General features: G+C 34.1%; 1 protein-coding gene across 2 annotated transcripts in view; it reads right to left on the reverse strand.

Moving 5' to 3' along the window:
- Positions 1-25,438, reverse strand: part of Ascc3 (activating signal cointegrator 1 complex subunit 3) — a 342,822-nt gene that overhangs the window by 145,847 nt on the left and 171,537 nt on the right. For both annotated transcript variants that reach the window (XM_059272425.1, XM_059272426.1), the window contains exons 16-24: positions 25,057-25,281; positions 17,709-17,828; positions 13,901-14,065; positions 11,662-11,748; positions 10,508-10,684; positions 6,174-6,399; positions 4,432-4,586; positions 1,980-2,078; positions 574-742 (exon numbers count right to left, since the gene is read on the reverse strand). In XM_059272425.1, the coding sequence (XP_059128408.1) occupies positions 574-742; positions 1,980-2,078; positions 4,432-4,586; positions 6,174-6,399; positions 10,508-10,684; positions 11,662-11,748; positions 13,901-14,065; positions 17,709-17,828; positions 25,057-25,281 (1,423 nt within the window). The remainder of the gene's footprint in view (positions 1-573; positions 743-1,979; positions 2,079-4,431; positions 4,587-6,173; positions 6,400-10,507; positions 10,685-11,661; positions 11,749-13,900; positions 14,066-17,708; positions 17,829-25,056; positions 25,282-25,438) is intronic.

Raw genomic sequence — 25,438 nt, forward strand, 5'->3', positions numbered from 1 at the left:
ATGAAAATCTAAAATGGAATTTTACAAACGCAACAATGAGAAACCATTCAGCATGTGTTACCGCTAGTTGCCATAAAGCTAAAATATGGGAGGGAGTTGATATGAAGGTTTTATGCTATTTGCAGTACACAGTCACTGTGATTATTTGTAAATCCCCTTCTGAATAAAAAAAAAAACCACGAAGCCTTAGTATCAAAACATTTTAGATACTGAAGAACATCAATGGGAGAAAGAAAAGTTCAGAAAACTGAATAATGATAATTTAACATACCTATTGCCATGCCTAATCTGAGAATCCAAAATCTAAAACCTTTCAAATCATATCTCAGATATTTCAAAGAACACGTAATAAACACAGGTGAATGAGAAAGCAAGCACACATGAAGAAATTATAATAACTACATAAATGGAGATGAAGCAGCAGAGGAGTGCCATCCTTTCAAAGTCCATCAAAACTGGCCTACTTCAACGCTTTTTAAACTAAAAAAATCATGGCACTAAATTAAACTCTATTCAATGTACATAACAGTAGTTTGGTGGAAAGTAATGATTCAAATTAGTAAGTCACTTTACCTGTATGGGGAGGATGTCTCTCTGGTAGAATCAGATGTTGAAAGTTGATAATGCAAACAGCCTCAGCTCCTAGCCATCTATCAGACACTGCTCGAATGTAGTACTGAGAGGGCAAAGGCTCAAAAATAGGGATTGTGAATACCAGAAGTTGAGGTTCTTTATTAATAACCTGGTGTGAAATAAAATCTCAAGTAAATATGAGTCTTCTATTGCTGTATAGGCCACAGTAGTCTACTGTTAAGAAAGCAGTACCCACACAAGATACACTAATAATAAAGCACACTGGGTTATTAGAAGGTGAGATGTTTAGGTATTTCATCAACTCTTGTGTGATTCCCTTAAAAACCCAATGTACTTTTTAGGTAAGGTTTATACTCCTTTTGTGCTATTTAACATGCATTTACAGGTATCGCTTTGATTTGTTTACTTAACTATATTTTTAAAATTTTAATTGCTATACTAATATTTACATTATTCCTATAAATACCATAAGAGAAATACCACAATTACTTATAATAAACATTTGATATAAAGACAAATTCAACAAAACAAATTTGATGCCCTCACAAGATTTTTTTCAGCTTGAAGCTTCCCTTTTCTCTTTGATAAAAAGTGAAACTACAAGAAAGGCAATAAAGACATGGCAAGAAGCTAAGTTATTAAAAATTATTTCATTTACTTTTTGAGATTACAATGAAAATATATAATTATGATTATAATATGATTAACACCTCCTTTCTCCCTCCAAACCTTCCCATATACTCCTTGCATTCTTTCAAATTCATGGCCTCTTTTTCCATCAGTTGCTGTTACATGCATGTGTAAATATTCCTAAATACACAATTTACAACCTGATCAATCTGTACAATGCTAATTATAGGTATTTTTCAGGGCTAACCTAAGTCTTTTATTGGCAACTTATAAAGAATTTTCACTAGGTGATTCAATGTTCTCACTATATGGTATGCATATAATACCTAATGATTACTTATTTCATCTACATTACATATTCTTCAACCCTGGGAGCCATGACTTAACACATGAACAAAATTGTAATTAAAATTCTCAAACAAGCCGGGCGGTGGTGGCGCATGCCTTTAATCCCAGCACTCGGGAGGCAGAGCCAGCCTGGGCTACCAAGTGAGTCCCAGGAAAGGCGCAAAGCTACACAGAGAAACCCTGTCTCGAAAAACCAAAAAAAAAAAAAAAAAAAATCTCAAACAATCATCATACTGATTTATCAATACCATACATTTAATCACTGTCTTCCTTTAAAAGAGGCAAAAATAATAATAAATTAAGCTTTAATGGAATATCATTTAGAAAGAAAATAAACAGTAGAAATTGTTTATATTTTCTCTTCATGGCAGCAAAATAAGGGAAGAGCCATATAAATATGTATTTACCTGTTTTTTAAGAGCTAAAAAGTACTCTGAGTGATAAATATGGTCATTTGTAGGATCTTCTACCCAAATCCACCATGGTTCCCCTACTGTTCCATGGACCTAGAAAAGTAGTTATTACAGTTCTTCTAAGTATCACAATTCAAGACAAGCTGTTTATATACTCTACATCTATTGCTCTCTTCAGCAACTTCAGTATTATAGTGTCTATTAGTTTATTTATTTAAAGAATGAAAGGCAACTTAACGTATTTACAAAGCTGCACAACTACAGCCACAATGTAATTTTAGAACATTTCATCACCTCCAGAAAAAAAAGGTAAAACTAGCTAAAATTATTCACTATAGATTGCCTATTCTGTATATTTAATATAAATGGAATTGTACTCTGTGGACTTTTATGACTGGCTTTTTAATCTGACTCAGTATGTATCAGTATTTCACTCATTATTATCAGTTAATGTTTCACTAGATTAATAAACCATATTTTGTTTATCCATTTCAGGCTCGCTCCTTCTCCCTTACAAGGCACAATCTTGCTCCATGTTCATTTCTTACCTAAGTGGCCACATCCCCTGGGGCAATTCTGGTTTTCAAAAAATAAGCAGTTCATGGAATTCTCCTGACAGCAGGTAAAGGAGCAGTCCACAACAAATTTGGGCTAAATCTGTGTTCTAGGCTGAGGGTGAAGGGATGTGTTTCCTTGCTCAGTTTAACAGTTCAATTTGAAAAGGGAAGTACGAAACATTTGGTAAGTACTCAACAGTGTCAGCAAAGCAGAGGTGAAAAAAATTCCTGGACACAGTTAGTATGATTAACTAGCAGCCTTAAACATTCTGAGGCACCTACTCCACCTGTGGACCTTTTGTTGCACAGGAAATCAAACTATCTTCCTTCCTTCAAGTGGAAGCAAGTTTAGTTTTCCAATTTTAAAGACCATAACATTCTACCTGAGAGTGTTAACTCTAGAGGATTACCATGGATGTTAGAGAAAATAACTGAACCAGTAAAAGTTTTATCCATTTCACACAGGCATAAAATTTCAAACATTATTTTTAATGGCTAACTATACCTTTGTATTTTGTATAAAACTCTACCTTTAGAGGAATATTAAAGTAAATTTATATTACCATCACTTGTTCCTCAGATCAATTCTGAGAATATTATTATAATAATATAATTATTATTAATGCATATTTGGAGATTAGGAAACTCTAGGACTCAGAAGTCTGAGCACCTTAGAGCAATTGCACATGGGATTAGCAGCATGGCTAGGTGATTCTACAACACATGGCTGAATAAAAGTCATTTACTCATATTTAACTCGGTTATTACAGGAACTATGTGGGGTAAGCACAGGTACACAGGTATACTAATTACTGAGTGACTTATCTTCCTCCAGGGGCCTCTTCCTAGCAGAGAGATTCTGACTTGCTTTTATAGTTATAATTTCTAACACATTAATTAGTTCAAGGAATGCTGCTAACTGAATAGCAAGATGATTCAGAGTAGATCGTTAATATTAGTTCACTTCTATTTTGCCTTGAAAGAATCTTTAGCAGCCCAGGCTGGTCTGAACCTCACTATGCTGAGCTCCCCCCAGGAGCTAGACTGCAGGATGTGCCAGCACACCTGTTTCACGTGGTGGTAGGGTTGCCGCTCAGGACGACAAATACCACCAACAGTGCTGCGGCCCCAACCTTACTGTTAGGATTTAAAATATATGGTTTTAAAGCAGGAAGTAATGAATGAAAATAAAAACAGAAGTAAGCATGACAGGAACCAATGAAAGACATTTTGAACAAGGGTTATGTGTAAAAATACTACATATTCAGAGATATAAAGAAGAAAAACCTATTAATTATGGCTAATGCTAGACTTTGAATGTCACTGCACTGAGGAAGAAATCTATCAAAGAAAGTGGTGAAAAGGAAGAAAATGTAGAGTATTTTTCCTAGTATCCTAATTTTTAAGAAAACAAGGGAATGGTTACTTTACAGACACTAAGACTTAAAAATGTATCTGTTAGCAAACAGAATATCAAATTAGTGGCTAGCTAAAGTGACAAAGTAAAGATGGTAAAAATGATAACATGGATAACATGGAAGAACATAGCCAGTGTGGCTCAGCTTAGGGAGCTTAATCTACTGACATATAGTTTAATGTTGAAACTGTAAATTCATTAGATGCTGGAAGATTCATTGGTTGATGACAGATCAATATACTATATTTTCTTACAAATGAGAATAACTACTACTATCATGCTGTCAATGAAGACACTCTCTCTCTCTCTCTCTCTCTCTCTCTCTCTCTCTCTATATATATATATATATATATATATATATATATATATATATATATATATATATGCCTTTGGGATCGATATAAGGAGGTTTGATGGAACCTGTAGTTCAGACGCTTTAGCATAACATGGATTTAGGTGTTTCCAGTTCTACCTGATCATTCCAAGAGAAATCCGGGTGGATACTCAGTGACACTCGGAGGACAGTCCGTGTGATGGGCTGAATGGAAGCTTCCATTGTAACAGAAGGGATCTGATGAACACATTGTTTAACCTTCAGTCCAATATTCACGTGATGCAAAATGTGACCTGAAAGTATCACATAGAAAAAAAAAATATGCCCCATATAATCTGACTTGTAAATGAGATTTCAGAGATGGTGATTTTATTGCTTGTTTTATGATTTGCTATGTAAAATAGCTGACATTCTTGACCTGGCATGTTTGAATATTTTGTAATAGTTAACTTGAATTAGCAATTCATAGCTTAGAAAACCAGTATCAGGGTTCATTTAGGTATTAATTGGGTTCTGAAAATTGCTGAGCTTTGATACTATTTAAACAACTATAAAGAGACCTACTTCTTTCTAACTTAGTTCATGATATAATATTGAAGTTATGAAGCATTTTGTGAAAATAGTCATTAATTTATTCATGGCCTGTGTTAGAACTTTATACACTTATAGAAATATTTCAGTAAAATGAGACACAAACAATTCATTCATATGACATTCTAGAAAACATAAAGATAAAATATGTTATAATCTATCAGAATACATTAACTACTTATGCTTATTTTCATAAATAATCAGATTCTACAATACAGACACATATACAAGTCAGATGTTGTTACAAAATAAATATAACTAACTACACATGTGACTAACTAGTTTAAAGGAGAACTAGATTACATTTTCTATCATCAAGATTTCTTTTATCTTAGAATTTTTATTTTTAGAATTTTTTGAAAAGCACACATTAATAAATCAATATACTTTAATCTTGACCAATTTGAAAATAAAGTTGATAGTTTTTATTTAAAAAATATACATTGACTATATATTCTCAAGTTCCCTTTTTAACAATCACAATTTCTTTCTATTGATGTTCTCCTTTTATCATTCTATAAAAAAAAAAATCCTTCAACTGTAAGTATAATTATTAATATTCTTAGTCTCTCAATAATGCTGGAAGCCCAACAGTAGCACCTCTTGTGATCTGTAGCCTGCCTCCCTGCAGAAGCAGCATCCATCCTACTCAGAAGCAAAATATTTCCTAGTTATAATACAAGTTTTACAATACGGTGTTAAATTTTACAGAAATATATGTGGCAAGGACTTCTCATTATTATGTGGAAAAAAGAACACAAATTCTATGTACAGACTGATATCAACTGGGTTTAAATACATAGGTATGTGTAATTAAGAAAGCTAATAAACTGAGGTGAACTGCAAAGCTTAATGTCCACAAAATTCTTATTTTACCTTGGTAGTGCAGGGGGATTCCTGCCAGGCTAGTGTTTCACTATTCAGCTATATCCCCAGCTACCACTCAATTTTAAAATGTAAAATTGCTTATATACATGACAAAAATTACTCAAATTAATTAAATATTGAATTTAACTGTTAATGAACATCTAATGAGTCTCATCATTTATGGATAAGATTCTATGTATAAAAGTTTAATAATATAACTATTTTAATTGCTAGTTCAGTGAAATAATTTGATAAAATTTGAAGATTCTTTTTATTTAGCTTAGATGAGCAAAAATAGTCAGATAATAGTCATAAATACTGTAAAAATTATCTTAATTTGGAAATACAGCAAATTTATATATCAATCAAGGTATTTTATGTACATAGGTAAAGACATGTAAAGATTTTTGCTTCTTCCTTACCTATTTCATCCTTTCTCATGTCTTTGAGTTTATCCACAGTGAGGTTTTTTTCTTCTAATCTTGTTAGAATGTGTGGTGGTAACACAGAAAATTGTCTCAAAGGGCTAGCCCAACCCCAGAGTCTCTTGTCGATGACTTTACTAAGATTCAGAAGCCTGTAGGTCATGGTAGGCCAACGTTTCCTCAGTGCAATTTCAAAGAGAGCACGGACAATTCTAGCTGCATTCTGAAGAACAAAAGGGGAAGATTGGTAGTTAGATAACAATGTGCTTTTAATGTCAGTAAATTTATTATTCCAACTAGACTCAGAAGAAGGGCAAATCAAGCTACATACTTGAATTATGAGCAACAACTTCCCTTACATAATCTTAATTATCTTCCATTAGAATAAGAGTAGTTACATTACTACTATGTCCATGTTATTTATTAAACTCCCTACATTCCTAGGAAGCTCTTTCCTTATACCTTCTAAGCAGGAATGAAATAGGTAGACAAAAGGCAAACAAGGTAGCTGACAGGCTGCTCAAGTACCTACAATATAAGAAACAGATTGAGATTTCCCTAAATATATTATGCAATGATTAAGTTTTTAACCAATTTAAGTAAGAATTCAGGAAGATTTACATTTCAGCCAGGAGAGAAATTAATAAGGGAAGGGTGACAAAGGAAATACTGGTGAGTGCAGGGACCAATATTAAATGGTCATTCGAATGGTCTCCTATAAAGCAAATGATATAACTAGCTTTACAAATAGAGCACTCATTTAATTTCACAGCAACTCCATGTTATTGATAGCAATATTTTGGTTTTACTGTTGGACAAACTAAGCCTCGGAAAAATGAAAAATTGACTAATATCAAAGAGCTATTTGATGTCAGCATCTATTTAGTACCAGGGATAAAGAACTCTAATCTAACGCTAAGACTGCAAGCTCAGTGGTCTCTGGTAACTTTATTTATAGACATATAGAACCTTTTAAAACTATCACAACATCTTGATTCCACTTGCTTTTTCACCTTCCTTTATCATTAGCTTTAGAAACTGCTTTATTAAAGGTCATTTAGTTTTTAAAATGGTAATTTTTATTAAATTTGTTCTTTGAAAAATCCAGAAATGTACACTATATAGCCTCACCTTTCCGTCCCTCCTATGCTCCTCTACCCTGTCAATACTCTCTCTTCTCTACAAGACCCTTTCACACATTCAGGTCATTTTGTTTTGTTCTGTGATCCACTATGTTTAAGTGGGAACGTGAATATGCACATGGCCTTGGAACTGTTCACTGGAGCTTGGTGCGCTCCAATGTGGGTACACTTAAGACAATGACTGTCCCTTTCCCAGATTCCACTAGCAGCCAATAGCTCATAAGAGAAGTGCAGGGTTGGATAAGAATTTCCATAATTTATAATTGACAGATGGTAGGCCCAGGGCTTATACAACCCAATGAAAGCAACTGCAGTTACTGTGAGATCAGATTACAATGGCTTTGTCATACCAGAAGACTGTTTCATGGCCCTTCTCTCTATCTTCAGGATCTTACAGTCTTTCTGACCCCTCTTCCACAAAGTTCTCTGAGACTTAGATGGAACAGTATAAATGACTTGTTTAGGGCTGAGTAATCAATTATCACTCATTCTTAGCACCCTGAACAGCCAACTCTCTGCATTCCCCATTGCTCTTTGCAAAGAGGAACTTCTCTGATAAAGACTAACAGTAGAATCCTAGTCATAATGGCTGCCATCAAGAAATGAAATGATGCTGGGCTGAGGTGGCACATACCTTTACTTGGGAGGCAGAGGAGTTTGAAGCCAGCCTGGTCTACAGAGAGAGTTCCAGGACAGCCAGGGATACAGAGAAAAATCCTGTCTTGAGAAACCAAAAAGAAAGAAAGGAAAAAAGAAAAAAAAAAGAAATGAAATGAAATGGCAACAAATAGTGGTGAGGATGTGGAAAAAAGAGAACCTTATTTTTATTTAGCTTAGATGAGCTAACTGGTTAAACCTCTAAAGAAATCAGCATGAGTTTCCTCACAAAGCTAGAAACCGAACCAGATTCATCACTACTTGGCATATGGCCAAAGAAATCTACACCCCACTACAGAGATTCTTGCTTATCCACGGTCACTACTCCTCTATTCACAAATGCTAGACAAGGAATCAGTCTACATATCAATCAACTGGTAATTGGACAATGAAAACTATATAAGCACAACGAAATTTTATTCAGCTGCAAAGATAAATTTGTAGGGTAAATAGATGGAACTAGAAGACTACTTTTTACAGTCCTGAACTTAAGAGATATTTTGTATTACCTATAGACTTCTATATTTGAAAATGAAGATTGACAAATCTAGACAACATCATAGTAAGAACTGAAACTGAAAATTCCAAATGGCAAACAAATGACTCAGTGCAAATTTATGAGGTGAAAAATGACCCAAAGAGTTTAGGGGTCTCTAATTTTAGAGAAAATGTGCATGTCTTCTAAGAAACTGTTTTTTTTTTCAGTATTAAATTCTTAAATAATGTTTAGATAGTTGAGGACTGTGCTAATCCTCATTAGAAATGACAGAAATGTACCTTATTAAGCTGCAGAGAACAAGAAAATGATATTTTGATTATTTTAATTACCAAAACATATTTTCCTACATCATTCCCGTTTGTTCTTGTAAAATGCAAAAGGTGCCAGGCGGTGATGGTGCATGCCTTTAATCCCAGCACTCGGGAGGCAGAGGCAGGCGGATCTCTATGAGTTCAAGGCCAGCCTGGGCTACAGAGTGAGTTCCAGGAAAGGCACAAAGCTACACAGAAAAACCCTGTCTTGAAAAACAAAACAAAACAAAAATAAATAAATAAATAAATAAATAAATAAATAAATAAATAAAAAGCAAAAGGTAAACTTGGCTCAAAATATTTTAATCTGAAGTGATATAAAATAAGTGATGATAATGATGCAAAATGAGTGATCTGTACATTTTAAATACATTAACATAGAAAAAGAACATGTATGTGTTGCATGAATATTAATAGTCATGAGTACTCAAGAAGGCTTTCAAATAGCTGAAAATAGAAGATGTTTAAATGAATAAACACAGGCTCAATATTTCTTTACACACATTACATTTATTTGTGAGCACACTCGGATATGTGCTGCACAGTGTGTGTCTGTAGGTCACAGGAGAGCTGACAACATGTGGGTTCCAGGGATTGAACACAGGTGCTCAGCCTTGGTGCCTGACATCTCTTTACAGTCACAGAAAATTGACTCATAAAAATCATGGGGGGGGGGGGGTCAGAGAATTTGAAAACTTTTGCATTTTCTTTCCTTTTATATAATCTGTGACATTACCATCTGGTTTCTTAGTTATAATGATTAAATTAATATATTCACTCAAACTGTTTATCAATATATCTGAGTTCATGTTTTTAAATATCTTCTATTTTCAGCTATTTGAAAGCCTTCTTGAGTACTCATGACTATTAATATTCATGCAACACATACATGTTCTTTTTCTATGTTAATGTGAACAAAATTAAGAACATAAAGCCAGGAGTGCTAGTGCTCATCTTTAATTCCAGTGCTGAGGAGGAGGATAGCATAGGCATAGGCAGTGGATCTGTGTGAATACATAGTAATTTTCAGGCCATCTAGGGCTGCAGAGTGAGATCATGTCTCAATATGTGTATGTGAGAGAGAGAGAATAAAAAATCTCACACATTCTAAACCAGATTTAGTTTCAATTTTGTATCACTTTAAGGGAGACATTACTAAAATATATTATAAATGCATACTTAAAAGGAAAGGAACATACTTTGTTTTATAACCTATGTCTATCTGAAAGGCAAAAAGCAAATGCACAAAATAAGGTATTTTGCTTTACTTCATTTTCTACCAGAATTTAAAAAAGTTATAAAGTAAATGAGTTGTAGTTTAGGGAATAGTTGTCTTTTAGCTCTCAACTTTTAAGTATCACTAGTAGAGAAGATTACCAGTTTTTTTGTGTGTGTTTGTTTCTCACTATATAGTCCCCGCTGACCTTGAACTCACAGAGCTCCACCTAAGTTGTATGATACCAAGCAGTCAAGATTATGTATTTTAAAAGAGATATCTACAAAAATGTACATAGGGAATGAGATACATTTATTTATATTTAACAGTAAATTTGTTATAGCCAAATGGAATTCCAGTCCTGATCTATGAGAACAGATTATATACAAGATGTACAAATGATTGGAAACAGGTTTAACATTAAAATGGCAGTTGACAGCATTCTCAGTATATCATGGACTAATCTCCAAAGATCAGCAAAAATGGTAAAAGATTAAGAGTCTTACCTGGGCAACATATGCAGAATCTGATATAAGGGAGAAACTGTCCATCTCTCCTCGGCTAATGTAGGTCTGAAGCAAGATGTTTATTTTTCCGTAACTATTTTCCACACCTCCAGGAGCTGAGAGTTCACAGAAATTGTTTAACAAGGCATCTAGCTCCTCTACTTCCTCTTCTCTGACCTGGAAGAGGTAAGCTTTTTACATTAATACTTTGATTGAATTAAGGAAAATTTTCTTGTTCAAATTAACCTGTATGTTTTTACAAGCTTCTACTTGACATGACAACACTTTACTTCTGTAGTACTGAAATCATTTTCCCACAGGTAGTTGTAAAATACAATATGAAACTATCTGGAAGTCGAAACAATTACATTTTATTATTCATAACTAATATTAAAGTTTCCATTGACACATAAAAATTTGCTATGCCTTAAAAATTAAATCATCTGACCTTATTATCCTTCAATTGATGAGATTTCATTTTTTTTATTTGCTCAGAGTTAAACCTCTGTCCAACTGGATTAGGGCAAACTTGATTATCTTCAAATGCATTCATTATAGTCACATATTTTTATAAGGCATAACACATTCATACCTTAAAGTTGTGAAGTACTATTTCATATTTCAGAGTATTGAAGTTTTTACTGTTAATGAGATTAAATTACAATATAGGTACAGAAGTAGTCAAATCTAAACCTAAATCATGCAGGTATTTTCTTTTCTTCAATGAACTTTATCATTTAGTAGTCCAAAGGCTATCCACTTACATTATTCAATAATTTCTCTTTCCCACCTCCCTCTACACCTTTCTGTGGGTCTCACTGTGTAACTAAGTCTGGTGGCCTAGAACTTGCTATGCAGAACAGGCTCACAGAGATCCGTTGTCTCCCAAATGCTAGGACTAAAGGGTGTACCACTACTCCAGCTTTATTTGATAGTTTCAATACTATAATATCTACAAAATTACTGATTTGGAGCAAAAGCAAAAAATGATATAAAGTACAATTTTAGGATACTGGACATTGTTAATGTATTGATATTCTAAATGTAATATGCTGTTTAACTCATATATATGAGAAATTATAATTAATTATAAGTTTTGATAAATCGATATATTTATGTCATATACATTTAATTCAAACCTCAAGTAATCTTACCTTAATTTGATCAAATTCTTCAGCTTTAGAGACAATAGCAAAGATATCACCTTCTGTTTTGTGTGCATCAAAGAGTTCATTAAATGTCTGTCAAAATAAATATATTTGATTAAAATTAGAAGTCCAATGAAGTGTTGTAAGTTACACATCTTACTATAAATTACACACACTTAAGAGAAATGGAGCCCGAGCCCATATAGCTATCTGTTGCATTCCAAATGCTCACTTTATAGACATCATCAAAGTAGGATGACCTGTAAGAGCAAGATGATAAATAAAGGCTATTATTAACCAAAAATCTATACTACATGCCTAAAAAACGTTCATCACAACATTTTGGCTTGGATATATAGAAATCTTACCTGGATCATTCACTGATATTAAATTAATCATGTATCGTGTAAAATTCAGAGAAATTAATACAGAACATTAATCTGGTGACTCTCATAATATTGATTTTATCAATGAAACTGGGATGAAGAAAAGATGTTAAAGGTTATGCACAATGAAGATGGAGGATGAGAATTCTGGAAGAACTGCAAAGGGGTCTAAGACTTGGCTTGGACTGGGCCGACCCTAAGGAATACTGTTGAGGAGTAGGAGGAAGGATTGTAGAAGCCACAAAGGTCAGGGTTACCACAAGGGGACCCACAAAAGCAACTGGCCTGCTCATGAGAGTTCACAGACTAGACTGAGAGCAAGGGAGCCTGCATGGGGCACACCTAGGACCTCTACATATGTGTGATGGTTGTGTGACTTGGTCTACTTGTGGGACTCCTAGAAGTGGGTGTGTGGTCTATCCCTAACAGTTTTGGGTCACTTTTGGGAACCTGTTCTTAATACTGGGTTGCCTTGTCCAGCCTTAATACAAGGAGAGGAGAGCTCAGTTCTACCTCAACTTGATAGACCATGCTTTGTTAGCACACATGGGAGGCCTGCCCCTTTCTGAACAGAGTTGGAAGAGGGGTAGATTAGGGGATGGCAGAGGGGAGATACGGGAAGGCAATGGGAAGGAGGAGGAAAGGGAAGCTGTGGTTGTGGTGCAAAATAAATGAAAAAATTTAAGTAATAAAAAAATAAATAAAGATTTGGCTTGGTAGCAGTATGCTGATGAGTGGACATGCAAAAAAAGTTGTACAATAGAGAAAACGAGCAGATGGGTAGTCGGTGGTGGAAGGAGTGAAAAGCTGGGTATTGGGATGAAGAATCTCCAGATCACAGTTGTAAGATAATATTTGTCAAAGGTTTTAAAGACATCAGACTATTATGCAAACATAAGGTTTACTTCAGAAAATATAGTAAGCACATTAACAATATTTTCTATGGCCTGTTCTATTTATAAGCAAACAATAAACAGGTATAAAAACTAAATTTAATATAAATTAATGTGTCTGCATTTGAAGAAATCTAATTGGGATGATTTCTTTTTACATTAAAAAAAACTATAAAAGTGTGAAAACTAAAAATGAATATAAAATTCAAAACCATTAAACAAAACAAATTTAAGTCTTCTCACATGAGTGATCACTGTTACTTCCTAACATGCACTGACACATACATACACAGGAGAATACAGATGAACTCAAAAATCAGGACTGTTAAAGTGGCACCTCATCTAACACAGGATCAACTCAAAAGGCAATGAGTAAGCCAGCCATGTTGGTGCATGCCAACTTGGGAGGTGGAGGTAGACTTGATCTTAGAAACTGAGATCAGACTGGCCACCAAAATGAGACTCCCACATCCATAACCATTCTTAAAAATCAAGCAAATGGAACAACAGAAGAAAAAAACTGTAAGAGAAGAATTTGCAATTGTATATTTAAAATATTAACCTTCAAAAATTCCCAAGCTGTTTACAGTCAGCTTGGCCTGGTGAATTATTACTTTAACTCTATCCACTGGCTCTTAATAAGATGCAAATAATTTTTTTTTCTCTTTATTAAAAAAGTCATTAAACTAACATTTCCCACTTAATTTATTCTGGCATTCATTCTCTAGGAATCAGCAATCTTCTCTGCATGATTTAGAAATTCACTGATTGGTTTAGCAAAGGGCCGAGACATTTAAAATCTTATTTGTATCTTGTCAATACTAAGGGTATTATTGAGTTAGTATAAATATATTTTGTTGTATTAGCTGCTTTTGTTATTTTGAATTATTAGTATATACCAAAGACTTGAAATTATTTGAATATAAAATGAAGATACTGCTGTGTTTGTTCCATTCAGTATAATACCTCGATGGTGTTGTATTTTATATAGTAGTGGCTGGCAGTTCTACCCAAATCAGTGGAGGAAAAATAACCAGTTCGCTCTTCAAAACGAATCATCTTAGCTTTATCCAGCTTTTGTCCAACTTCAATGACTAGCTGTTCTCGATGCATTCTTAATGTTGGGTCAATCTATAGGAAAGAAATAGAACCAGTATACACAGAAGTATCAAACTGTTTAGAAAGTCAGCAAATATGCCTAGTTATGAAAGTTAACATGTTTTTTGAGGGTTTAAAATCCAATTAAGTTTTTTTTTTAAAAGCACATAAAAATTGTACATGTTAAAGGTCTAGCATTATCATTTTTATTAATACACACATTTGGCAATGATTAAACATATCTATCTCTTTAAATAGTTATCATTTCTTCTAGCTGTTATCTGTCACCACCTATGGTATACTAGCATGTGAGAATTACCTGCTTTAAACTAACTGTAACTCAGTACACACTGATGAAACTTTCCACATTCTGCTCTTGTCAGCCTCTGGTAATCATCATGGTATTCTCAATTCCTATGTTCAAAAAATTTTTAGTTTTCACATGTGAATAACATCAAGTGGTACTTGTCTTTCTATGTCTGGATCTGGCCCCCGATTTTTCATTCCATCTATGTTGCCACAAATGACAGAATTACTTTTTTTTTTTTTTTTACTGCTAAATACTATTCACTGTATGTAAGGAACACATTTCCTTGTCCAACCATCAACTAATGGACACATGGGTTGTGATCACTTCTTGGGTACTGTGAAATTTGCTGCCATGAACACAGGAGTGTGTATGTCCTTTCAACATACTGATTTCATTTCTTTTACATATGTATGTATATATGTAGATTTAATATTTAAAGAAAAAATTAGAAAAATTTTATGTACTAAAGTTTAAAAAATCACTGATGTTATCAATCTGCACATTCTCTTCAATATTCTAGAATCTAAGTTACATCTGTAAAATCCATGATAATAAATACTTGAGATTAGATATAAAATTTATTTCTTTCTAATGCTAAAATGAATAGGGATTTAAAATTAGAGCCCTATTACTATTTCCTGAGTATTAGTATTATTATTTCATGGAGATATGGTAGCGAGAGTGCTTTCCCCAGTCAAAATCCATAAAAATAACTGCACATTATTCAATCAAAAGTAGTTCAATTGTTCTTGAACAAATGGCCATGCATTTTCACAACTGTTGATGGGAAAACCATTCTGCTTAGAGTAACAGCAACAGAAACAAAAAATAAAAGAAAATTGACTATTTTTATACAGTATGGAATCTATTACAATATATTATTTGTTGTTGTTGCTTTTGATTTTAAATATGAGTGCATAGATTTTTATTTCTTTGTAAGTAAATTAATGTGTATTATAGTCTCATCACATATTTATACATAAATTCATATACATCATATTCACGTATAATAAATGATATGTTTTATGTTGTTATATATTATAGATCTATTATTTATGGTGAGATCTATAGATCTCTATGAAAGACGATATAATTTCTTGTAGTATAATATGTGTTATGAAATACATATATATATGAATATTTATATAGAGAAAGAGAGAGGGAGAGAAGAATGAATTATCTTTTAAAGGTATCTTTGAGGCCTTTTTTTTTTTTTTTTTTTTTTTTTGAGATGGTTTCACAATGTAGTCTAGGATGCCTCCCTGTCATAATTCTCTTTGGCATCTTGGGAGCTGGGTTTACAGGCATGTGGTTAGTCTTCTTATAAGCAGAAATTATGAAATTTAACCCAATATCTGAAAAATTACTCTTTTTCTTTTTGGTTTTACGAGACAGTGTTTCTCTGTGTAATAGCTTTGGCTGTTCCAGAACACACTTTGTAAACCAGGTTGGCCTTGAACTCACAGGTCTGCCTGTCTCTGCTTCCCAAGTGCTGAGATTAAAGCATGCACTGCTACCACCTGGCTGAGAAATTAATCTTATTACTATGCTGTATGTATTTATGTGCACCCACATACATACTCATACATGAACACATACAAAGTCTCTAAGATTCCTCTTTAGCTATGAGTAATGAGGGAATATAAGACCTTTAATGGAATAGAGAAGTATAAAAAGCATTTTCACAATCTAAAGCGTTAATATTGCTGTCATTTATTTTAACTTATGTCTCCATTAGAGATAAAATATATTTTAAAAATCAGAAAAACAAAGCAAAGCAAAGGGGTATCTACCACAAGTTAGAAGCTATGCCAGCAGATGTACTGTTGACGGTGATAGGCTACATTGGGTTCATCTAAAATAACACTTATTAATAACATGTTACAAATCCATTAAATATACATTAAACTACTCAATCTTCCTAATGCTCTGACTCTTTATACAGTTCCTCATGTTATGGTGATCTCCATCCATAAAATTATTTTTGTTGTTACTTTGTAACTATAATTTTGCTACTGTTATAAACTGTACTGTAAATATCTGGTATGTAGGATATCTGATATGTGAGCCCCGTGAAAAGGACGTTCTACCACCAAGGGGTTGTAATCCACAGGTTGAGAAACACTGTAATACAGCTTTTCCAAACAGTACCACCAAATGAGAGAGAGTGTTCAAATACAGAAGGGGCCTATGGACAGCACTTCTCATTCAAACTACCATGTATGTACCATGTTTAGTTTTACCCCTTTAGAAAACTTTCATAATGCCCTCAATTAATCTCACAATACTTATATTTGTAATGTGAACAGCCAGTGTTATATCAGTCACTAGGAATAATGGTAGATGTTATAGTGCATCTGTATTTAGCAATGAATCAACTCCAGCACACATTTCAGTGAAGGAAAGGAAGGTAGTGGAATCCTTTCTAGCAAAAACCCAAATATGAAAACTGAGAGACTTCAGAGGAGCAGCCTTGTTGTCACTTCTATCTTAAATTTTATGAAATCTACTGCACAGGAAGAATAAAAACAAAAGAAAAGCCCCAAGACTGGCTTCAGTAACAAGATCAGATATGTGTTATCAGTAAATGGAGAAACATTTTGAGTTAAATTCAACTTTTTTTTGATAATTTTGACTTGACATAAGTGAATGTTCACATGATGACAGTACTAATGTTTTCAATAGACCACAACAGGATTTGATCTGTAATTAGGAAGCACTTACAGCATATAAGCAGAGTTCTAAGGAAAAAACACGATCATATGGAGTCTGTAAGCCATATGGACCACACAACCATAAAGCTCATAGGAAAGGCTGTTACCACGTGTATCCAATTCTCAGCCTGCCTATGCACTGATTCATGAAAGTGATTCTGGCCTCCAAAGAGTTACGATGACTCATCACTGCTACCACTTAAAAATTACAGAATAGGGATAAAGTGACTTGATAAGAGGAACAGATTATATATAACATATGTCATTATTAAAACATAGCCATAAATTTCTTCCTGCCCAGTTTATTTCCAAGTTAAATACATCAGTTTAAAAATAAACATAGGAAAATACCAATAGTAAATAGTAATATATCTTAAAATGACTTAATCATAACATAAATAGGAAGTTAATAGTATTAGCAGTAAAAGAAATTTAAAGAGAGTAATGTAATTATCATGGTCAACTTCATTTCCCTTGTTTTTTCTGAAAAAACAATAAAGCTCTAAAATTTTCTTCCAGGTCTATAACTGTTTTTCAGATGAGGTAAGAATAACAAATATTTATTTTCACATTATGAAAGGATCACAGAACCCTAAAGAAGGCTCGAGGCCTTTTTTTTTCCCCCTTTTTTTCCAGTAAAAAAGCCTTCTACCTGGTATGCTTTATGACTGATGCCATATGCTAATGGATTTGCTCTCATCCGCACATACAGATAAGTGTAACTTATCCACTTCACTGCTTCTTCCACAGTGGTAACTGTTCCTAGGGCAATCTGCAAATAAAAAAATAAAGCAGAAATTAAAGTAATGCATTAAAGACAAACATAAACATTATAGCAAAGAATATTTTTGCAAGATATTAAATTTTGAAAACAGGTCACAGTATTGTATTTTTTTAAAAAAAGGCAAGCACAACTGGTAGGCATGATTTTTCCAATTTATTAAATATCACTGCTGCCTGATTTAATTGAAAACAGTACATTAGAAATGATGTCTAAAAGCTGAATTTCTTCAATTTTATAGCTTTTGATTATTTTTCCAAGTGTGGACTTTAAATTATACAGTATTAAGAACTTTCATTTAGTTATTTTTCTCCTTACTCAGTTCAGTACTCAACTTGTTTTAGTTTCACTTATTTTTGTCTGAAAAGTTTAATGTAAGTATACTAAAATAATGATAATGAAGTACTGCTGCTTGCATGTACTTCCCTGATTCTGTGTAGTTATTATCAAAAACATAGAAGGGAAGTTAGCTTTATCTCTAAAGATGCCTTCAGCACTGGGATGGACACACAAATGGACAAAATAGAAACCTGTAACTAGTTCTACAGAAAGAAAAAATATTTACACACACTAATACTTATACTTAAAAAATGACCTGCCAAGAATGGCGGCTACAACTGCCTTGCAGGCTTGGGTGAGAGTGTGACAAGATTCCTTTACCAAACAAGTGACAACACCACCAATGATGAAAAACCCATCCAATAGAGGAAGGAAGGCTTTTATTTTAGGAAAAAAATTTTATGTGTGGACTACAATAAAAAAAAAGGAATGTTTTAGATTACATTCAGAAAGTAATGTGCAACATCACATTTTAACGTATTTTTGCCATGCATTAATTTAAGGACACTGCAGCAGGCTTTCTTGGACTTCTGGCACCCAAATAATGACACGGCAACTTACTATTCATTATGAATGCTCGGCCTTTGATTAGGCTTGTTCCGAGCTAGCTTTTTTCCTTAACTTAAATTAACTTTTCTATTTATTTATGTGCTGCCCTGAGGCTCTTTTACCTCATCTACACACTGTCCATCCTTTTTTCCTGTTTCCTCTGCATCTGGCTGGCTGGTTCCCCTTTTCTCTCTGCCCGCCATTCCTACCTATCCCTCCTCTGCCTAGCTATTGGCCATTCAGCTTTTTAGCAGACCAATCAGGTGGCTTAGGCAGGCAAGGTGAAACAGCAACACATGTTTACATAGTTAAACAAATGCAGCACAAACAAATGTAACACTTATTTACATAGTTAAGCCATTGTTCTGCAATACAACAAATGCAACACATCTTTACATAATTTAATAATTATTCTGCGATGCAACGAATGCAACAAATCTTTTCATAGTTAAACAATTATTCTATTCCACAACAGAAACCAACAATCAAAAATTTAAAAACACAATTAATATGAGATCTGTGTAAAGAAAATAATTATTAGACAATGACATTAACAGAATTTTAATGAGATACTTTTGTGAAGGAGTATTTCATTATCCAACAGGCCAACGGGAAGCAATAGTGCTTTCTGGGAGAGTTCCAAGTGCGAAACTTGCCACCTGTAGTTTTTCTATAAATATTAGCTGAATTAAATAAGAAGAGATGTGTTCTTTATAAATTACTACATTTTAAGAGAAAAAAAAACCAGGAAAAAGTGACTAAGATTCTAACATTAAAGAAACGAAAACTTCAATTTGCTTTATTTCTATATAAATTTAGGAGGCAAAATACAGAAAGTCATTTTAGCATTTGTAGTAAACAAAACTCCTCACATTTGTTTCATTCTTACAATATTAATTTTATATAACTAATTCTGTCAGATATATTATGTGGATGAGCTGATAATGTAGCCCAGTGGTAGAGAGTATGCTTAGCATACACAAGGCCATGGGCTGCATCCGGTAACACTGTCCCACCCACACCAAAAGAATTAAATTCGAGCCAACAAGGAACTGCAAAATAATTACTGAAGAATAACAGGGAGGGAAGTTAAATGCTTCCATTCTGAATAGGTAAATGAAACTTGTTTGAACTATATTTGTGTATCCAAATTTTCTACTTCTATTATTTATATTCTTACATGTTCTATATACAATCTATAATATCTAATTAATAACTGCTTTAACCATTAAATATCATATAGCCCTATAGCCCTACAAAAGTAAAGAATTAAACACACTCACTGGGAGCAGCTGTATAGACCTATAATTACAGCCCTCTGGAGGCTGAACTAGGAGGATGGCTGTAAGTCAAGCCAATCTGGGCTAAACAGTTACTATACAGCAAGACCATTCACAAAACCAAAACAAATAAAAAACCCCTATGCACAGCTTATTACATGTCAGATGCACATTGTGTGCATATTGGCATAAGGAAAATCAGTTAAGGCAATGAAATGTTAGCAATTAACCTGTTTCCCTCTCCAGTTCTATCATCCACAATTACTTCATCATTGTGCCAGAAACTCGTCATTATTATTATTCTCCAAGTATTACCCACCAGCTGCAGTGCTGACTTAAACTTACTTTTTTAAAACTCCTATAGCATCCACTTTCTTTTTCCTTCACTAACCTGCACTGTCTTCAAAAGGCTTTTAAAAAGTTGAGTTGTTGGCACTGTGCCTTATCCATTTTTGTCTTGAAATATTCCTTTGAAAAGTTAGTAAAATTAGTAAAGATAAAAATAAATGATATGACTAAAAATCAGATACAAGGAGCCAGGCAGCGGTGGCGCACGCCTTTAATCCCAGCACTTGGGAGGCAGAGGCAGGCAAATCTCTGTGAGTTCAAGGCCAGCCTGGCCTACAGAGCGAGTTCCAGGAAAGGCACAAAGCTACACAGAGAAACCCTGTCTCAAAAAACAAACAAACAAACAAACAAACAAACAACAAAACAACAAAAAGAAATTAGATACCAGATCCCCCTCTGCTATTTAAAACCACATGATGCCAGACATTTTGTCATAGGCTGTACTCTAGGTACTGTCCAGCCTGCTCCGTTCCTACACTAGGCCCAAGAAACTACTCTTCTCGTTTGAGTTAAAAATGTGTGTGTGTGTGTGTGTGTGTGTGTGTGTGTGTGTGTGTGTAATGTCATATGAAGTATGACCTATTTTCCTTAAGATTATATATCATTATTTTAAAATAAATGAAGGTTTTATAAAACATAAAATAAGCATGATCAGTAAATTAATGTGAGTAACCTGCTGTTGCTGCCTCTGATATGATGAAAAGAAAAGAGGAGCTAGGCATCACTCATCCGCTTAAGCAAATCTTCTAATCATCTACATAAAGGAAAGACATTTGGATACACAATATTTTGAGGCTAGTCTTTTATCGCCACCTCATGACAGAAACAAAAAATTTCTTGTACCTATAAGCTGCCACCTGGTGACAGCTTTTTCACAGTGTATCTTTAGAATTTGTCCATTCATCTTAGAAGTCAGCAGTAAACCTGTATGCTCTGTACAAGGGTATGTGCACAAAAACATGGTCCTTGGCCACAGGAAGGTCCCTCTGCATGAGGTTCGAACATAGAGCCACTAGGATGACTATTATAAACCCAACAGCCATGCCTTATAGTGGACTCACATTCAACAATGATTTTCAAATACTGGCTGTATGAATGATGATAATGTTACTAGTGTATAATGCAGTAACACTATAAAATCCATTAAGTAAAATATAATTCACCACATTTGGAAAATTAGATATGACTTAAGTAATACTTCATACCTAATCCATATATTAAAGTTTAATATATAATGATATTTTGATTATTTGTAATACATGCATGTTTTGAAATTAGTCAAAACCATATAAAATCTAAATAAGCAAATTTATCCCATCATCCACTTCTTTCAAGGCTAGAAGAAAGATTTTAGGGTTGAGTATCAAAGGACTATCAAAAAAAATCAGTAAATCAATTGTGGTATGTGCTACATATCAAAGTAGAACAGGCATATAATATATTTTTCACAAATCTATTAAGAGTACTATTTTATAAATAAAAAATTTAAACAAGAAACTAAAAAAAGAAAAATTGGACATTGAAGGTGATGAGGGGAGAGGAATGCCTTTCTGAGGCAAAAGACTTGTGCTGGAGAGTAATCAGGCAGACTGAAAAGCACAGTTATACTGGGAGGCCTTTATATAAGTGGGTAACTGTACAATATTCTGCATGGATGGAATTCTTCTGAAGAATAAGTTCCAGAATATAGGAAAATTACCTTAGATTTAAAGAATGGCTTACTGTAACAGAGTAGAGGCATAGTGATGTCTTCTGAAAACATGTTAATAAAAGTCAAACACTTGGCTTTTGTCTAATTAGTTAAAATTATATTCGTAAAGTCAAAGCCATGAGTAGAAACATTATTTTTCTCATTTAAGTTGATTTTTCTTTGCATTAACCATTACCAGTTCCGAGTCCTAACAAAGAAGTGATGAACACAAATCCATGACCTTAATAATACAGCACAGATTCATGCTATAAGTTGATTCATATTTGATTTCCACTTTTACCAAATTTAATTTCACATTCAAGTTGTATTATTATCAGGAAATTTGACGAGAAAGTATTTCAGTAGACCAAGGTTAAAAAAAATATTTAGCAGTGACTATACCTTATTATAAAGGCTAAAAATTACAAAGTATGAATGCTCTAAACATAAATAAATGGAATTATGCTCATAGTTTTGTGACATTTCTGAAAATGGCATATCGAGTAAGTAGTTAATGATGAATATATGGAGTCTTGTTTACTTTGATTCTCAGGAAATGGCTAGTTTCACTTATACTTTTCTATTGTTCTAAAGAATAAGAACAGTGTTTGGCTCAGTTTATCTTCTGTATACTTACAACAGCACATGGGTTTACTACTTAAAAAGTGGTGTAAGACTAAAATTTAGTCTCCATTTACTTTAAGATGAAGCTATATAGATATCTGTCTTCATTGGGGTTGCTACTACTGTGATAAAATACCATAACCAATAGCAATGAAGGGGGAAAAGGGTTTATTTCGTCTTAAGCTTGTAGTCCATCATCCAGGGAAGTCAGGCCAGGAACTCAGGGCAGGAATGTGGACGCAAAAGCTGATACAGATGCCAAGGTGGACTGCAATTTACTGGCTTGTTCCTCATAGCTTATTCGGCCTGCTTTTTTTTATAGTGATCAAGACCATCAACCTAGGGGTGGCACCACCCACAGTGAGCTGGGACTCCCAGAGCAGTCATCTGTCAAGAACACACACCACAGGGTTACCCACAGGCCAATTTGGTGGGGTCAGTTTCTCAATTTAGAATCCCTCTTCCAAACTGACTCTCTAGCCTGTGTCATGTTGACATAAAAACCAGCCAACACAACAACCTTGTTTGCACTGTAAAAGTCAGGGAAACTATTGCTGACATTTTCAAAAATGTTTAGTCTAGATCATGGAAGAAAATAGAGTATGAACACAAGGAGATATATTCATTTTAACTTACTACATTTTATCTAAGATGCCCAAAATCTAAGCTCTACCAAACAGACTAGATTTTGAATTTAATGGACCTGTGTTTGAATATTATTTTTAAAAATTAACCTAGTGATCTTGAGGTATTACAGATATCTGAGGATATCCCTGGGCATGATGAATGAAAAAATAAGAGAATGCTCATGAGGCATCCAAGTTATTTATACCTAGTTATTTAAACTATTCAATCGTAGTCAACAACAAGGACAGAAATTGAGCTACTATAAATTATATTTGGGGTCAAAATTTATCTCGTCTTTTTTAGTGTCCTATAATTTCATTAAGAGAAACTAGTGCCTTTCACTACCTTCCCCATTTCACTTAAAAATACTTCTTAGGGTGTATCTGCATGCAAAATGTGTGCCAAGGCACACAGTGGAGATCGGAAGACAATGTGCAGTAGCTGGTTTTTTTCCCCTCTACCATGCAGGTCCTGAGGAAGAAACTCAGGTTCTAGGCTTTAGGCCAAGTACTTTTCCCCATGGGCCATTCCCTGCCCCTCATACCTTTTTTTTTTTTCTAATCTCCAACTATACCTGACCAAACTTAGCTATCTTTCTGACCTCTGATAGAGCTTTCACAGACAAAAGGTTTTTGTGGCAGCCAGGACCCAATGTATTTTCTCCTTCTGAACCCTTCTTCAACACTTGCACCTCCTTGGATGCCACTGCACTGTGGTCCACCTTTGACCACTATTCTTAACAGAGAGTGAGTTTGCTTTTCATCCTCTAGAGAGGAAACATGAAGAACAGGAGCAGGATGTGACAGATATTTCTATAAGCTGCTCGTAAGTATGTGGTATAAGACTAGCATACATGGTGACTGTGAGTATTTCCTTCATTTAGTTCATGCTTACATAATAGCTACTGAAATAGTTAAGACAACTTCAGGCTAAGAAAGGAAACCGGCATAGGAAAGCACTAATTATCACAGCAATAGTTAAAAGTGCAAGGAAAACAGTGAAAACACAGCTAATGTTTGACATACACATTCTAAATTGTGAAAAATGTTTATATTCTTTGCCAGCTAAGATGTTAGATACCCAGGCTCCTGAGATCAATTAGGTTTGAGCACAGAAGTTGCCCAGACAAAAAAGCAAAGCAAATTAAGATACTCAAGCTCGAATTACAGTTTTATATAATTTATATAAAATTTAAGTAACAAAGCTATCAAATGATCTAATAAAATAATGTAGCTTTATAAATCTTATAAAATTTATTAGAGAAGCAAAATATAAATGTACATTTCTACCATTGCTATTTGTTTCCCTAACTTGTGCAGCTTAGCTTGGAAATTCTGATCTAGGGAAAATCTCACAGTTAGCAACAAGTTCTTGCCAGTCATGCCTACACTTTACATTTCCATGGATAAATCAACATTTTGCTATTTAGCCTATTATTCTCTGTGTTTAGGATCTAATTGTAAGTGTTTTATGTGTGTATGGGTATGTGCACTGTGCGTGGTTTTGTACATATGCAAACAGATGCTAGTAAAGGCCAGAGAGGGGTCATATTCCTTAAGGCTGGCCTTTCAAGGTAGTCAGGAGCCACCTGACAGGGGCTCTGGGAACCAAACCCAGGTCTTCTCCAAGTGCAGGACGCAGCCTGAACAACAGAGCCGTCTCTCCAGCCCCTATTTTGTCTCTCGACACACACTATATTCCCGATATTAAAAACTAAACAACCAATTCAATTTTCCCCAACCTTTTACTTCTCAGTTCTTACCTCTGCATTTAGGTTATCTGCAAGGCTTTCCAGAAACTGACTCTCAATTGGGTTTTGTTGAGTGAGTAAACTGAGGTAATGGCTGAGTTTATCATGTGTTGTTATAATGATTCCTTCCCCAAATTTGTCAAATTGTGGTCGTCCAGCTCGGCCAAATATCTGCATGACATCTAAAATTCCAAGGTCAACAAAGGAGCCTCTTTTGGCAGCATATATTTGTGTTCCCTAGATGAGGAAAAGTTAATAAAATTTACATAAGCACACACATATAATCCTGAAGAGCTGGAACCTGAAATTGGGCAAATATGGAAAGATCTCAAAAGTGTACTTTAAATAATCCCTTCATCAGCTGGGATAGAGCTAAATTCTGTAATATGATCTA

The sequence above is a fragment of the Peromyscus eremicus genome, chromosome 8b, assembly GCF_949786415.1.
Source record: "Peromyscus eremicus chromosome 8b, PerEre_H2_v1, whole genome shotgun sequence".
NCBI lineage: Eukaryota > Metazoa > Chordata > Mammalia > Rodentia > Cricetidae > Peromyscus > Peromyscus eremicus.